This window comes from Phocoena sinus, chromosome 16 (assembly GCF_008692025.1).
Source record: "Phocoena sinus isolate mPhoSin1 chromosome 16, mPhoSin1.pri, whole genome shotgun sequence".
NCBI classification, from domain to species: domain Eukaryota; kingdom Metazoa; phylum Chordata; class Mammalia; order Artiodactyla; family Phocoenidae; genus Phocoena; species Phocoena sinus.
Window position 1 is genome coordinate 6,286,268 of NC_045778.1, and position 16,477 is coordinate 6,302,744.

The 16,477-nt window shown below is 41.5% G+C and overlaps 1 protein-coding gene across 5 annotated transcripts; it reads right to left on the bottom strand.

Annotated features, from left to right (window-relative positions):
- Positions 1–3,017: 3,017 nt before the first annotated feature.
- RBM34 (RNA binding motif protein 34) lies at positions 3,018–16,251 on the bottom strand. 5 transcript variants are annotated; one of them, XM_032608846.1, is made up of 11 exons: positions 16,115–16,251; positions 15,830–16,004; positions 15,474–15,610; positions 12,330–12,558; positions 10,993–11,052; positions 7,788–7,831; positions 6,640–6,723; positions 6,426–6,489; positions 5,115–5,154; positions 4,769–4,887; positions 3,018–3,355 (listed from the first exon to the last, which is right to left on the bottom strand). In XM_032608846.1, exons 1-11 carry the CDS (start codon positions 16,165–16,167, stop codon positions 3,083–3,085), a joined length of 1,278 nt encoding a protein of 425 aa, XP_032464737.1. In that variant the 5' UTR covers positions 16,168–16,251; the 3' UTR covers positions 3,018–3,082. The 5 variants fall into 5 exon arrangements, with proteins under 5 accessions (XP_032464737.1, XP_032464738.1, XP_032464739.1 ...); XM_032608847.1 differs by lacking the exon at positions 10,993–11,052; XM_032608848.1 differs by lacking the exon at positions 4,769–4,887 and having other exon boundaries at positions 6,640–6,671.
- Positions 16,252–16,477: the final 226 nt, after the last annotated feature.

Sequence of the window (16,477 nt, forward strand, 5' to 3'; positions counted from 1 at the left end):
GAGATCAGAGGATTGCACACAACAGGAAAAAAAAGCTTTTCCTTATATCCTGCACACATACAGATTCTTCCTATCCCAAAAAGTGCACCTCAACTGATACAGGTAGGTCCTGAGCCTCAGGGGTGTTGGGACAGAAGACTCACAAGGCCACACAGATGACATGAGGCCTCTTGGAAATCTGAGACTGTGTCCATTAGATTATGACTCTGAACAAAGAACATGCTGTTCTTCTGTATTGTACAGAAGTACAATACAGAATTTGTGTTGTACAGAGTTGTACAGAGTAAATGCCATGTAAATGTGAGGTCACTGCTATGAGTCCAATAAACCAGGCAACACATTTCTACAAAGCACAGTTAGTGCAACACCCGTGCCTTTGAATCTCTCAACCACACTACAGTTTTTAATACTTCTTTCTTTTTACATTTGTAAAATACCTATAAGCATAGAATCCTGAAACAGAAACAGCCTGGAAATCCCTGAGGCATGTTGCTTGTGAGTGGAATCATTAATCAGTTGTGGAATGACCTTAGTGGAGCATCACCAGTGTTTTAAATAAAATAGGATAGGGGCTTCCCTGGTGGAGCAGTGGTTGAGAGTCCGCCTGCCGATGCAGGGGACACGGGTTCGTGCCCCGGTCCGGGAGGCTCCCACATGCCGCGGAGCGGGTGGGCCTGTGAGCCATGGCCGCTGAGCCTGCGCGTCCGGAGCCTGTGCTCCGCAACGGGAGAGGCCACAGCAGTGAGAGGCCCGTGTACCGCAAAAAAAAAAAAAAAAAAAAAAAAAAAAAAAGGATAAAAAATATCAGATGGCAACATGTGTAGTAAGGACCGGTACTGTCTTGTGAACTTCTGTGTCAGTTAAATATACCAATGTTTGTACTGATCACAGTGTAAAATTAAAGCTATTGCAGATCACAGTCAAAAAAGAGGGAAACCACTGATCTAGTCCAAGCCCCTTATTTCACCAATCAGGATATTTAGATAAAGAGGTTGAGAGGCTTGTTCAAGGTCATGCATGCACAGCCAGAGAGATGGGTCAAGAATCAGATGTCCTTACACCCCACTCCAGGGCTCTTTACATGAAAACCTAAAGACCAACACTCTATGTTAAGGACACTAAAATTATATCTATTTATATACACTAAAAAGCATACAAATAAAATATACACTATAAAGAAAATACACGATGAAATTATAGTCTATAGAGATAGTCTATGTAGTCTACAGATAAAGCATCTTTATATAAATTTAACTGGAAATATATGAAAAAACGTTCAAGAGCTATCAAGTGACAAGTATTTACTGAACCCTACTTATGAAAAACAAGATTCTAAGCACCGTAGAAGATACTAAGCATAAAATATCCAGTCCTTGGATACAGGAAAATGGAGCTCTTTCTGCTTTCCACAGAGCTACATATTAAAGATCCATTAGGTTTTCCCTGTGCTACGCCCAAAAGACAGGATTTTCAAAATAATCACCAATAACTCAGTGTCCCCCAGTTCTCTTACTTAAGTAATAAGATGCGTGTTTAACAGATCCGCCTAGCTCAGATCAGGCCCCTGGTTTACCGCCACTCCTCCCTCCTGGATACAGGCCCAGCTCAGCAAGGTTTGTGGGAGGGGGCACCGGCTATATACCACGAGGTTAAGTCCCAAGGAAATGCAGGGGTATTCCTTCTCTTCGTTGAACTTTGCACCTTGTGACTTCATTACCATACTTTTTCAGCAAATGTTTCCTTTAAACACGATTTTTTTTTTTTTTTTTTTTGCGGTACGCGGGCCTCTCACTGTTGTGGCCTCTCCTGTTGCGGAGCACGGGCTCCGGACACGCGGGTTCAGCGGCCGTGGCTCACAGGCCCAGCCGCTCCGCGGCATGTGGGATCTTCCCGGACCGGGACACGAACCCGCATCCCCTGCATCGGCAGGCGGACTCTTAACCACTGCGCCACCAGGGAAGCCCTAAACACGATTTTAAAAAAAATATTGTTTCATTCTACTGAGTGATGTTAAGAATCACAAGTTTTGGGTTTCCCTGGTGGCGCAGTGGTTAAGAATCCGCCTGCCAATTCAAGGGACACGGATTTGAGCCCTGGTCCAGGAAGATCCCACATGCTGCAGAGCAACTAAGCCCGTGCCCCACAACTACTGAACCTGCGCTCTAGAGCCCACGAGCCACAACTACTGAAGCCCGCACGCCTAGAGCCCGTGCTCCGCAACAAGAGAAGCCACCGCAGTGAGAAGCCCGCACATCACAAGAGTAGCCCCTGCTTGCCGCAACTAGAGAAATCCCGTGCACAGCAATGAAGACCCAATGCAGCCAAAATAAATAAATAAAAATAAATAAATTTATATTAAAAAAAGAAGAATCACAAGTTTTCCTGGGAGAATATTTTTCAAATTAAAAATAGAAGTAAAAGTAAAAATCTGCTTTATAGCCAATTTACCAAGAACTTTAATAACCAGTCTAATCACCAATTAAGAATAAAAAATCAGAGCAACAGTTGATACAGAATCCCTGTTGGTTAGTTATTAGGTTGATGAAATAAAATTAAAACCCAGAACTCCACTTATCCTAAGTGCAAGAGGAAGGAAGAAAAATGAGTGGCTATTATATACCAAACCTCAAAACTTTACTTCTTAGGGATTATGATTTGACCTTAGATCAATCAGTATTCCCACTTTAATTATTTACTTTGTCTAGATACAATCAGTATTAAAGTTACTTCACTTTCTTTAAGTTTACTCACTTTTAAATTTAGTCTCATCCCAAGTAATTCTTAAAATAACTCTCTGAAGTGTTAATTATTTCCAACATATGGTAAAATAATACATAACCACTAAAATTCTAAATGTTCACCCTACATCTAAAATCATCTCATACCATCAGCAGTATTAACATGGTGACTGATCTGCCTACACCTTGAAACACATGATTCAAAGGTACTATTGAAATGTGAGTAACTGAAAAAGTGTCCATGTTTCACAATATGTAAAAAAATCCTGAAATTCAATACATGGATTTACCACAATTTTATTACCAGTAGTCAGTGGGGAAAACAAAGAAAAGGCTTCGGATAGCTACTTCTGTTTTTTCTGTTTCTTAGCACTTTTCTTCTGTCCTTTCCTTCTCTTCTTCATGAGAACAGCTTTTTCTCCGATAAACAAAGTTTTAGAATGTTGTGCATTTTTTGAAGAAAAATTAGGTCCCTGCTTAGGTTTACTGACATTCTTCAAACTAGGATTTGAATTTTGTTTTAATTTTTCTTTATGGACAGAACGCATGACTCTGAGTTTTCTTCCCATCAGTTCAGAGTTATTTAATTTCAGAGCAAGATGAACAGCATCTGTATTCTGCAATAAAAACCAAAATATTAAATTTTCACCAGAAACTCATGTGCAAAGAAACAAGTAAAATGGTGACTTTTCTGGATTAGAACAACTTTCAAGCTTGCATATAGAAACCCCTCTCATTTCCACAGCCAAGAAGTCCAATCCAAAGTACTGAACTACAAGCAGCTGTTCGTGTAGTTTTAATCATGCTCCCTCTCATGAGTTTCTCCCCAGGAAGCACTCAAGCTGCCCTGTCAAATAATCAGATAAGTCACAATCCAAGAGGCTTCATTTTTCTCAATGTAAATTCAATTAACGAGGTCAGTCCTATAGTGTCTTTTAAACCAATAAGCCTCCTCTTCACAAGGCTCTTCCTGAAAAAGCCCTGCTGTATTAGTTGATTTGAGAGCAGAGAACTCTCTATTACAGTCCTTGAGATGGATCAGTCAGACTAGATGCCTTGTAGGGTTCCCTTTAGGTCCAAAATTCTATTATTCTTTTATTCTAATAGAGAGCCACTAAATGCTAACCACCCTGAATATTCATGACATGTCTGTTAAAGGACTTTACAAACTTATCAATAGTCAGAAGACAGAGCAGAGAAACAGTGAGATAACTACATCACAGTCATGATGGCAGGCTGTGACCACGTTTCTTCAAAGCCGCCTGGTCATACGTACTAAGAGCCTTAAAGATGGTCAGATGTCTTGACCTGGTTAGTGGTAACCCATTGGGGAGCTTTCCTAAAAGAAGTAATCCAGAAATGGAGGCAAACATTTGAAGGAAAAAACGTAACCACTCTGATCTCATTATTACAGAGAAAAAGAGAGAACACTGCAAACATGCAACATTTGGCACACACTAGGGAAAAGACAGTATACACGCTCAGTGGAACACACTTACACGACAGAAAACAACATAAAGCAGCTTGCAGAATCTTATGTTCACAAATATTAAGTTTGACCATAAAAAAGGTGGCGCAGATAAAAACTGAAAGGAAGTACATGGATGGGCTGTTGTGAAGGGAAGGCCACATGTGTATTCTAATAATTTTAGGCATGAGACACTGGCTAATATTTAGTGAACTAAATATAACCAATTTTGTACAGAGACTAACGTTCTCTTCTACCTGAGTGAACGATCGGTTCTTCTCTCCATTTTACAGAAGGTAGAGATTCAGAGATTTAATACCTTTAGTATCCAGTATCTAAAACATTACTTAACAACATTAATGTGGAGAAATAACTAGAACATCTCCTGGTTGGATGCAATTATACGAACAGGAGTCTATTATACTGTGGCGGGTTATGAATGTAGTTTTCTTAAGGTGGAATTTTGAGGATGACAGTGAGAGTTACGTCTGAAGGATGGGGCAGCAGTGACAGCCTCTCCAGGCACACTTCAAGGACAGTGAGGATACATCAGCCTCCCTACCTCAAAGAGCACGTAGCCAAAGCCTCTGCTGGCTCCTGTAACTTGATCCCGCACGATCCTTACAGCCACAGTGTTCCCACAGTCCAGAAAGTGTTTCTCAACCGCAGATTCTTCAGCTTCTAAAAACAGATTCAACCCCAGTGGAAGTGAGGGCTTGGAATCGCCTCAGGAAGCTGGAGATGTTTCATAATACACGAAGGGTGAGCACAGCCTCAAGGTAACCAGTCAAGTTACACCCCGCGCTTCTTAAAGGTAGTCTTAAAGCGAAACGTTATGTTACCAACTCAGATGTTATTTGCATTACTTCAGTGATAAACAGGTACTTTATTTGTTTAAACAAACTTACTGTATGGGAGATTCCCCACAAATACAGATCTCTTGTCCCTCTGAAACACAAAGAGGGTTAATAAAAATCACTCATGGAGCAGAAAACAGAAGTCACTCTGAAGTCCACCCTTGTCCTCACCCCACACACCTGACGGGGCTCCATCTCCTGATTTCCCCGCCCTCCAGGCCCCTGTTTGATTCCCTTTCTTCCGCCTTCCCCACTAGAGTGTGAGCGAGCCCCAGAGCGGGGAGTGCTTCTGTTCACAGCTGGCACTGACCCACGGCAGTGCTCAAGGAAGGCCTGCTCTATTGGGGGTGGGCAAACTTTTTCTGGAAAGGGCCAGAAAGCAAATATTTTAGGCTTTGTGGGCCACGTGGTCTCTGCTGTACCTACCTGCCTGGTTGGGTGACAGTAAAACTTTATTAACAGAAACGGGCCGCAAACAGATTGGGCCCTCAAGCCAGTTTGCGGACCCCGTGCCAGGTCCACAATCAAAGCCAGGGCTGTCAGCCAGGCCTCTGTCATTTCTCAACTAGTCACCCTGACGCCGACCGTAACGCACTCTGTTTCTGCAGTGAGTTCTTGCAACTCACGCTTCATCCGTTTCAAGAGACCTTGAGGAACAGCTTTGGACAAAACCCAGACTCCTCCCCATGGCAGGCCAGGGTCTTCATGATTGGCCTCCACCTATTTCTCCAACAGCTACTCTTATCCCGCCCCTCCTCACACACCAGCCACTACTAACTGCATCAGGCTGTGCCATTCCCTCAGCAAATTAGGTTTTGGTCCCCACCATTCATACTGTTCAAAATTTTTTTGCCTGGATAACAGACTCATCTTGCAAGACTGATAGAACACCTGTTCGCCTGGAAACCCTCCTTTGTCCCTTCTTGCTGGCAACCCCCCAAATCAAGTGCTCCATTCCTGAGCTGACAAAGCATCCTGGGCATTTATGACAGTATTTATCATAAAATCGTATGCTCATCTTTACTTTTATCCTGTGAACTCCTAGAGAACTGAGTGTGTATCTCAGCACTGAATGCCTGACACAGAGGACGGACTCAAAAACTGTTTAATGACTGATTTAACTTTAGACCTCAGTCTATAAAATAAGGTGCTGGCCCTGATGTTCTCTAACGTAACTTCTGGCCTCTCTCTTTAGGACTACTGGATCTAACGTACGGGTGGGAACCACTTTCTTGAAGCTGATGCTGACTTACAGGGCATTAGCTGAGACCACAGAGGGCAAAGGCCGTCTCCTCTGTGCTTCCCGCATGCTCCCTGCTGACCCCACTGCTCTCCCAGCACAAGCTCAGAAGAACTACTCACAGATGAGGTCTCAGATGCAAGATCCACTCTAACACGAAATCCATCTGCAATTTGGGCCCCATTTCTGGTATAAATACGAAGGGAAAATTGTTGTTAAAAACAAGTGCTGAGTTACTGGGATATTTGCTCTGAAGTGAAACCAAAGAATAAAGCGTGGACTCATACACACTTAAATTACAATAATTCTGTCCAAACCTCAAAGAGATGAAATTACCTTTCCAGTGCTTTTGTAGCAGCACTCTTGTCCTTAAACACAACATAAGCGTTAATATTTTTCTGATCAGGATGAATTTTACGTCTACACCAAAAAAAAAAACAAAGACAATGTAAAATTTGTTAATCTCAAAGTCACTGAAATAAATATAGCTTGTTTTCCACTCTCAACCCATATGACAAGAATTTCTGGGGGGAGTTTCATCTCTTTTAATAAATATTTAGTAATAACTGAAAAAAATAACACACAACTTACACAGATATGGGCTGATACACGTGACCCAGGCCTCCTTACTAGTCATCACTGTGAGAGACCAGCAAGCGCCCCCGGGCAACCCACCACACTACAACTACTGGGCTGGCCACAGTTTGTTCGAGTGATACCTTACGGGAAAACTCGAATGAACTTTTTGGCTAACCCAGCATCACCTTAGCTGCAGCTCTGTATCTAAGGCACACACAGATGGGAAAGACAACGTGCTTTTTCCTTTTTACTGTAAAATAAAAACTACACAGACATGTACAGCTTAGGGAATTATTATAGGAACCACTTCCCTGCGTGTCTATGTGGTTTTATCACCCAAGTGTCTACTCCTAGACATACTTTGGTCTTGTCCAGTTTTCAACTTGAAAAGTCTCCTGACTCCCGCTTAAACTGTAGGATTCCCCATTTATCTCTCCATCTTATAGTGTGACCTATAGAATTTCCCTGGAAAAACCTGGCCAGCCAATAGCAACCATGAGGCCCCTCTGATTTTAAGATGCATTTTGATTTTAAAAATGTTAAGGTATGGGAAATGTCGCCTTAGAATTGATGAAATATGATACTTATGATTTACAATAGAATTTTTAGGTGCAAAACTTTCTTATTCTCTTCAAACACTATGCCTGATTAAACGTCCTTGAAATTTCTCATTTCTCATGACACATTTTAAGTTATTTTGCAATTCTTATCCTTGACTCTACAATTTATGTTGAGGCTTGAAGACGAACATCTGACAAATTTATATGTTATTACAGACATAAGAAAACAATAAAACATGATGTTTTATCCAAATACAAACATCTATGAGGTTAAGAAATGATCTCTATTTTAACCAAAATGGAAGAGAATTTATGACTACTCCCTTTCTCTAATTATAAACTTACTTTATTGCTGCCAACTTTTTGGACAAAATTCCCTCTGCTGGAATCTTTTAAGAGAAAAAAAAAGTATTAAAGAAAAATCATTGTTTAAAATATTATTTCAAAATAATTATATTTTAATTAATTGAATTCTAAATATCTAAGTCTGATATGATGTGATTAAAAACATTCTAAGGAAATAATGAATCAGAAACAACTGTCCTAGTGTTGTATGAACAGGACCTGGTGGCTGAGGACAAACATTACCAATGATAGTGCCACATTCAGATTTCACAGGCAGTGACTCTCAAACCAGGCGCAAGTTACAAATGACTTGAAGGGATCTCTGGTCGTGAGGGGGCAATGATGTTGAAGACACATGTGAAGAGTGTTAAGGAAAATCGTTTTATAAAATCAGCATGGAAAAAAGAGACACTTCTAAATTAATACTGTGTATGCTATATGATTTTAAATATATCATTTGATAAATAATATAAGAAGATACTACTTCAGTATCTGTAACTGGACAAATAAGGGAATCTCCTTTATATTCAGAGTCACGTTACTGTCAGTCATATAAGGGTCATACCTAAGAGTGAAGGGGGCAGGTAGGGAAAACTTTACAGAGAGGTGGAAATTCAAGTCAGCAACTGTGACTGTCAGCAATGTGTGCCAAATACCACCAGGTACAGAGAACACAAAGGTAAAAGGATACAGACTGCAAGTTCACAAGTCCAGGGGTGTCTATAAATGCCAACCCCATTTAGGGCAGTTACTATAAATCTCTGGAAGAGTTTTTTCTTTTAGTCATTCAATAGTTTATATAGTAAAACTAAGAAACTTGAACTATTTCTTCTCAGTCTGTTCTGCTCAAACTAACATATGGTCAAACTCTCAAAATGTAGACAGGAAAACAGTATGACACATGAGAAATGCCCACGTGAATAACTGACATGGGAATGCTGGTCATCAAAACACATCTATTGGATGCCTTCTAGGAGCTCTCAAGGACCTGTGTTCTGTTATTAAAGATACGAATGAATAAATATAAGGCAATAAAGTACAAAAAGAATATATATACAGTGAAATACTACTCAGCCATAAAAAAGAAGGAAATCTTGCCATTTGAGACAACATGGATAGATGCTGAGGGTATTATGCTAAGTGAACTAAGTCAACGACAGATGCTGTATGATGTCACTTATATGTGCAATCAAAAAAACACAACAGGGAATTCCCTGGCGGTCCAGTGGTTAGGACTCTGAGCTCTCACCGCCGAGGGCCTGGGTTCAATCTCTGGTCGGGGAACTAAGATCCCGCAAGCGGCGCAGCCGAAAACAAACAAAACAAAACTCAGAGATACGGAGAACAGACTGGCGGTTACCAGAGGAGAAAGGGGTTGAAGGTGGGTGAAATGGGTGAAGGGAGTCAACTGCATGGTAAACAAAGACTGAACTGTTATGTTGAACACCTGAAACTAACATAATGTTATATACCAATGTGACATCAATTAAAAAAAGAAAAAAATGAACTGAGCAAAAGGACAAGGGTGGGAAAGCCCAAGCACATGATTGGCAACGAGGGCAGCTCCCGGGTTGCAGGACAGTCCCATGTAGAAGAACGCAGGGCCCCAGGGCCACCCTGTGCAGGCTGTCAGGTAAAGAACCAAGGACACTGACAGCGAGAAAAATGAAAAGCTTTTAGGGAACGCCATACATATTTGATGTGCACCAGGTGCAGGTGCTAGTGACCCAAGGAGGAGCCACACAAACAGGGTGTTTGTAGTCAGCTCACAGTCTGGTGGGACAGGAGCTCTTAACAATGACAGAACGGTGTCATAAGGACTATAGTGAAGCACAGGGTGCTGCAGGGCGCACAGCAGGGTCACCTGACTTACCAATAATCCAGGGACAAGGAAGAATCAGGGCAGGCCCCCCAAAGGAAACTCCAGGCCAAGGCAGGGGTGGTGGTGTGTATAATGTTCACGGGAGGGGAGGTGGAGGGGAGGAATTCTGGGCAGGAGGTCCAGGAGGAAGTAGTTTAGGAAGATTAAGCTGACGGTGGTACGACGCATGCATCTGAGGCAGACTGAAAGCAGGACCCGTAAAAGGCCTCTGCAACTCTTCTGGCGAGAGCTGTGAACACTAAGGTGGAACAATGGAAAAAGGAAGAAAGAACTCCTCTTGGGAAGAAACCACAGCTGAAAAACAGCAGGTGGCATAGGCTGGGGTGGGGGACTGACGGAGGTAAAGCACAGACGCGCTGAAAATGGGCAGGACACCCAAGTGGATGTGTCAGGCAAGGATCTGATATGAGGAAACAGGACTCAGAAGGGCAGACAAAATACACACGTGATAAGCGTGAGGAACAAACACCATGCCAGGAATTATGGAGACTGCACCAAAACCTTGGGAAATGTCTCCTTTCAGAGAAGTGGGTGGTTTTGCCCACTGGGGACATCTGGCAATGTCTGGGAATATATTTGGCTGTTACAACTGGGGTGGGGAGGATGCTACGAGCACCTAGCAGGTGGAGGCCAGGGGTCCTGCATCGCACAGGGCAGCCTCCAACAACTAAGAGCTAACCAGCAGCAAATGTCAATAGTATCAAGGCTGAGAAACCCCATTTTAGACAATCACGTTGAGAAACGCAGTGGAAACAAGGAACAAACATCTCCTACACTATACTAATACATATTAATTACATTAAAAAACATATGAGTGATGCTTATTCATGTTCCAAGGAACATGGCTATAACTGGTCTACAGAGTGCTCAGCTGGTGAAATCAGATACCATTTATTTCCATAAAGTTTTAACACTAAATTGATTAAAACATACTTTATCTTTCTATGTCAGACCATAAGTACTGCTCTGCAGCGTCATGCAAACCCCTCATATGAACACCTATGATTCCAGAAATGCTACTCAACAGGTGTGAACGTTTCCACCTACTCAATTAACACACAAACAAATGTCACCCATCCACCCTCCAAAGTACACTTAGTAAGGACAGCATTTTATATTTGAACTCATTAAATTAGCTAACAAAGTCCAAGAGTCAGCAATCGATACTAGTGTGATTCTTCTTTGGGGCTAGATTTGAGCCTGTCGGTTCTAAAGGTTAAAGTCAAGGGCTCCTCCAACTCACTAAAACCGACATATGAATAAGTCGGATTTAAATGCAAAACATTTTAAGATTATGCAATTTTAAGGGGGCGGAACACATACCAGAGAACGAAATCGTACAGATTCTATCTGTCCGTACTCTTTAAAAAATGACTTCAGCTTCTAAAATAAAAAAAAACACATATATATACACACACACACATATATATATATTTCAGTCCACTTTCAGAACATCAAATAAATACCACAAAAAGGAATTAGGTAAAACGGTCTGATAATCTTTTCCTGCCATGTTTTCAGAATAGTTCAGGAAAAGTAGGTAACTATTCAGTTAGAAGACAAAAAACTTTTACTGAAACTTATATAAAAAGAAAACACAATTCAAGTTCATGTTAGTATCTATAAGGTACACAACATTTTTTCTTTCAATCTTTTATAATCTTTACTACAGGTAAACTAAGATTATATATTCCATAAATTCTCTCATCTTTTCACACTGGCTTATTTAAACCAGAAATGGATTTTAAGGATCCTTTATGTCACCATGGGAAATTCCCCAGCTGTCTGGAATTAAGACCATCAGATTGAAGAAAAGTCTTAGGATGAATTTTATACACTATTCTTGTGACTGGCTCAGGATGTGAAGAAGGTATATGTTTTACAGCTTGCACAATAATTTCTGTAAGCAATTTTAATCCAAAGATAACTTATTAAATGTGTAAAGCACCACAAACACTCCCTTCCCTTGAGGAAGATAAGTAACCAAAACTACCCTAGAAAGTCAAATGGGTTACGTACTACAAAATAATCACACATCAAATGCTAGGGGACAAAAGGGCAAGGGGGAAAGGGAAAAACCAGGAAGTAACTTTCTAGTACTGTTTTGTTTTTAAGAAAGTGGGATTGAAATTGTTCTTCAAAAGATAAGCAGGATTTTAACCGAAGGGATTGCCGCCAGGGTGACTATCACATAAACACACAGAAAGTAAAGGGCACGTCTTGGTTTAGTGAACCCCACATAACGGAAGAAACTTAGGATGTATGCATTCATTTACATGACAAATATTCAACAAGCCTCTACTACACACCAGGCACTGTTTCAAGTGCTAAGGGATAGAGCAGTGAAGAAAAGAGATAAACATCCCTGCACGTATGGCGCTTCCGTTCTAGTGGCATATAAAAGAAGACAGAGCTGGAGGAAAACAACAGATAGGAGACCACTGCAATATTTCAGACAAGACTTGCAAAAGCCGGAATTAGGACAGTGACTTCGGGAGTGGAAAGGAGCAGGTGGATACTGGAATCAAGCTATAGAATGATATATGTAGTCATTTATAATGAAGTTATATATTAATGATTTATCTAGTAAAGTGACAGTAAACAAAATCACGAATTATTAATTTCTCTGCATGTTAACAATATACAGACTACACACTCACCTTCTTATTACAGGTGACAGGCAAATTCCCAACAAACACAGTTCTCTCATTCTTTAATCTCTCTTCTTGGTTGGTTTGAATTTTCTTTCTTTGATTTACAGCTGTGTGATCTACATCATCAAGTACTTTTTTATCAGCAATTTTAACACCAGATTGAGAATTTTTCCTTTTCTTTCCTTGTTTCTGGTGAATTTCTTCTTCTAAATCAGCACTTGCTAAAGCATTTTCTCTTTTTAAGTCAAAAAAAAAAAAAAAGTCATGGAAGTCAGGTCTCGTATTTGACAAAGCACATTGATTAGAAAAATTTCCCATCTACTTCTGGCCCTCCTATATATCAACTTACCATTCACAATACATCTACATTTAAACAGCATTATCAAAAAGTGACCGGTATCTTAGGAAACTCAAGAGTTAGAAAAAGTTAAGGTCAATTTCTGAAGATAGGTTTAAAACTGCCAGGTAATAAACAGAGCAACAAAAGTTCATGTAAACAGAGCTGGCTCACGTAAAGCTTTGGGGATTAGTTGACACTCTACCAATGCCTAATTCCATTCTCTGCTCTAGAATTCCAGGGTTACTGCAGCACTCCCAGGGGGTCTATGAAGGTTAATATGCCGGCAAAGTACTTAGCTTTGTAAAAGCAATCTGGCGAAGAGGAGAAATCAGATTTCCTACTGCAGTATTTCAAGGACTGCTTGTCAAAAGCAAATTCTGCCAGTATTGTGAAGTACCGGTGTACTTGGGTAAAGAGAAAATGGAAATGGTCCAAAGAGAGAAATGGAACAGGAACTTAGGAGTGAGGGGAGAGAATGGGTAGTAGGAGTCATAAAACTCATTCATTCATTCATTCAATAAATATTTACTACTCAGTTCTAGCCTCTGGGGATACAAAGATAAAAGAGACTATTAGAGGCCTTTCAGTAGTCCAGTCTCTGGAGCGATAGGCAAGGTTCACCATAAAATGGTTAACGTGTATAATACATGATGTAGAAACATAAAAGAAACAAGAAAGGCTCTCAGAGGAGGAAAGGCAGTGTATATAGCACATGGTCAGTCCTCAGTAAATGTTGACCGTTTCATCCCTCCACTAGACCACAAGCTCCAGTAAGGAGAGGGTCAATGTCTAGTTTTTTGTTCACTATGGTATATAAAATACCTAGTAGGAGTGAAAGGAAATGAGACAGTATGTCAAGGAGGACCATGCCTGTTATGCAAAAGTGCTTAGATTTTTATCCCACAGAGGATGGGGAGCCCCTGAAGACTCTGAAAGTGCCTAAAAGAGATCATTTGGGCAGCAGAGCAGAAGACAATTATGAAAGGGACAAGTCTGGATAAGGGAGACCAGTAAGGAGACAGTTACAACTGCAGGCATCTCAGAAGACAACAGACCCACCAGAGCAAGGGAGAAGGTGGAAAGGGGAAGCAGATTAAAAGAGATAATTAAAAGACACCATCATTAGGACTTGGCAACTGATTAGATATGCTGGGAAAAGAAAGAGTCTAAGTTGACTCCCAAGTCACAGGCTCGGGCAACAGGAAGGCTGATGGTACCACTCATGCAGAGGAACAGGTTTGATGAGGAAAATATGCTCGGTTTGAAGCATCCTGAATTTGAGGTGTATATGAATATAGAGCTAGAGATGCCAGTAGACAAACAGGTATACAGGTTTATAGATCAAGAAACAGCGATGAGAATTGTGGAGCCACGAGGACCGGGAGATTGCCCAGAATGAAGGGTGTGAAAAAAGTCATGAGAAGATGACCAAGAACAGAATCCCGAGGGAAATCAACATTTAAGGAACAGTCAGAAGGAAAGTGCCCACAATACCACTGAGAAGGAGCAGAAAGACAAGAGGAGGAAGAGAAGAGACTGCTATTAAAGACTCCAACAGCTTCGAGAAGGAAAGCAACCACGTGACATGTAAAAGCAAGGACTCAGACAAAGGCTGTACTGCCTACTAAATATGGAACCTACCTAGGTCAGGATGGCTTCCCTGAGCACTGTTTCAGAAGTATGGTCATATCACATAAAAACGAACACAACAACCAACCAACCAGAGTTCATGGAAAAGAAAACAGATCAAGAAAAGGAAGAGAGCGCAAGTATAAACATCTTTTTCTAAAAGCTTGGCAATGAAGGGAAGGTTTGAGGAGATGGAGCAAACAGGGACACATGACTGCAGATGGGGTTTTGCTGGATTTCTTTTTTTAAGATGAGAATCTTGAGAGGACAGATCAAAGATACAGATATATATATATATATATATATATATATATATATATATATATATGTGATGACATAAACCCTAAGGAGGCAGAAGAGGTATGTGCTATATATAAACAGCACAGGTGACTGAATTAATCTTGGACGAGGAGGAAGACACCCTTCTCTGAAAGGGGAAGAAATTAAAGATGTGCATAGTTACAAGCAGTAGGAGAACCAGAAGGAGTAGCTCACAACTGTTAGCAATTAAAAAAAATAACTCTCAGAGGAATTCCCTGGCGGTCCAGTGGTTAGGATTTCAGGCTTTCACTGCTGGGGGCCCAGGTTCAATCCCTGGTCAGGGAACTAAGATCCCGCAAGCTCCCTAGGGCAGCCCCCTCCCCCCCCAAAAAAATTATCAGATTAGGTAACAAGATCACCTGCCAAGAGAGAACAGAGAGATAAAGGGCATGAAGAGAGTGGCCTGACAGGCTGAGGAAAGTTAATGAGGAACCTATAATGGTACTGCTATATGGATCTCAATTCAAATAAACTGTTTTTCTAAAAAAATTAAACTAATGGGGGAAATTTGATCTCTGACTGAATAAGTTTAAGAAAAGCAAACTCATCTTTTCCATACGTGCTGAAATATTTATAGATGAAACCTAAGTCTTAGGTTTGCTTCCAAATAATGAGGGGGAAATGAATAGAGTAAAGATGAAACAAGATTTGCCAAGTATTAATAACTGCTGATGCTGGGTACTTGGGGTTCCTTATCCTTTTCAACTTTTGAAAATGTATGGGACTTTCCATAATAAAAATTTTAAAATTATAACTATGAAGTGAGAAAAGAAATTAAGATGAACATTGCTGGTATAAGAATGTCAATTTCTTTACCATCTAATTTCTTTAACATCAACTAGGAGAGAAATTTTACCAACCTGTTTGCCAACTTTCGGTCTGCATCAGAAAGTTTCTTCTTCAGTTTCATTTTTTTGGCAGGTTCTCGCAAAAGCGGTCTTTGGATTTGGGATGAACTTTCTTCCTCCTCATCCCGTTTCCTTTTTTTGGTGGTTTCCTTTTAAAAGTTTGAAGTTACGTTTCAGACCTCATCCTTCTTAATAATTTAGTCTTTCTAAAGTAGCATCTTTTCTCTCTCACTGATATGTCCAGTAATGAAAGGTTACTTAAAATTGATCCTTATCTGCCCCACTTTAGAAAGCATGCCCTGCAAGGTGGGTTGCTTGCTTCTGAAGTTGTTCTAATGGGCCATTCGGGGTATAACGCAGTGACTTACTTCAGGAACAGGCACATACACGGGTTGAAGCTGAGGCTCCAAAGAGCCGAAGAGGGAAGCCAGCCGACCCGTGCTGCCTCTGGAGGGCCGCTTGCCGTTGAATAAACTACTGGCGACTTGTCCAACCTCATAGTCTCCTGCCAGATTCCCACAAGCGCCGTCCTCCGGGTTCTCTCTAGACACAGACATCAGAGACTCAGCGACACGACGCCACGCCCCACCCCTAGCGCCCCGAGGTCCCGAACGCATACTCCGGCCCAGGCAGACGAGCCACGCGCCACTCACCCCTCCCGCGCACTCCTCTTTTTCTTCCGTTTGTTCTTCTCTTCCAGGGCCATTCTTATCCGAGGCCTCCGAGAGGGCGGGAGCACGTGAGCCCGCACTTCCGGGTCCCGGCCACTCTATTCTCGGAGCCACGCCCCTTCCGCCCCGAGAGTCTCTGCGGACGCCCTGGGGGCGGAGACGGCGGGCAACGGGGCGGAGACGGCGGGCGAAGGAGCCGGGTCCAGGCTTCCGAACCACTTTGTACCTCTGTCTGAGACCTAGTCTTGGGAGGGAAGTTTTCCGAGGGTAGTTGAGGCCTTAAGTACGAATAAGAATCAGCCAGGCTGGTACTGGGGTGTCAGTCCAAGCAAAGGGAAAACACTT

Coding starts and splice junctions, on each gene's coding strand:
- RBM34 (XM_032608846.1), bottom strand. CDS start 16,167: ATGGCCCTGGAAGAGAAGAACAAACGGAAGAAAAAGAGGAGTGCGCGG. Junction 16,005..16,114: donor AAGAGGAGTGCGCGGGAGGG/GTGAGTGGCGCG, acceptor GTCTGTGTCTAG/AGAGAACCCGGAGGACGGCG. Junction 6,724..7,787: donor AAAAAGTTGGCAGCAATAAA/GTAAGTTTATAA, acceptor TTTTTGGTGTAG/ACGTAAAATTCATCCTGATC.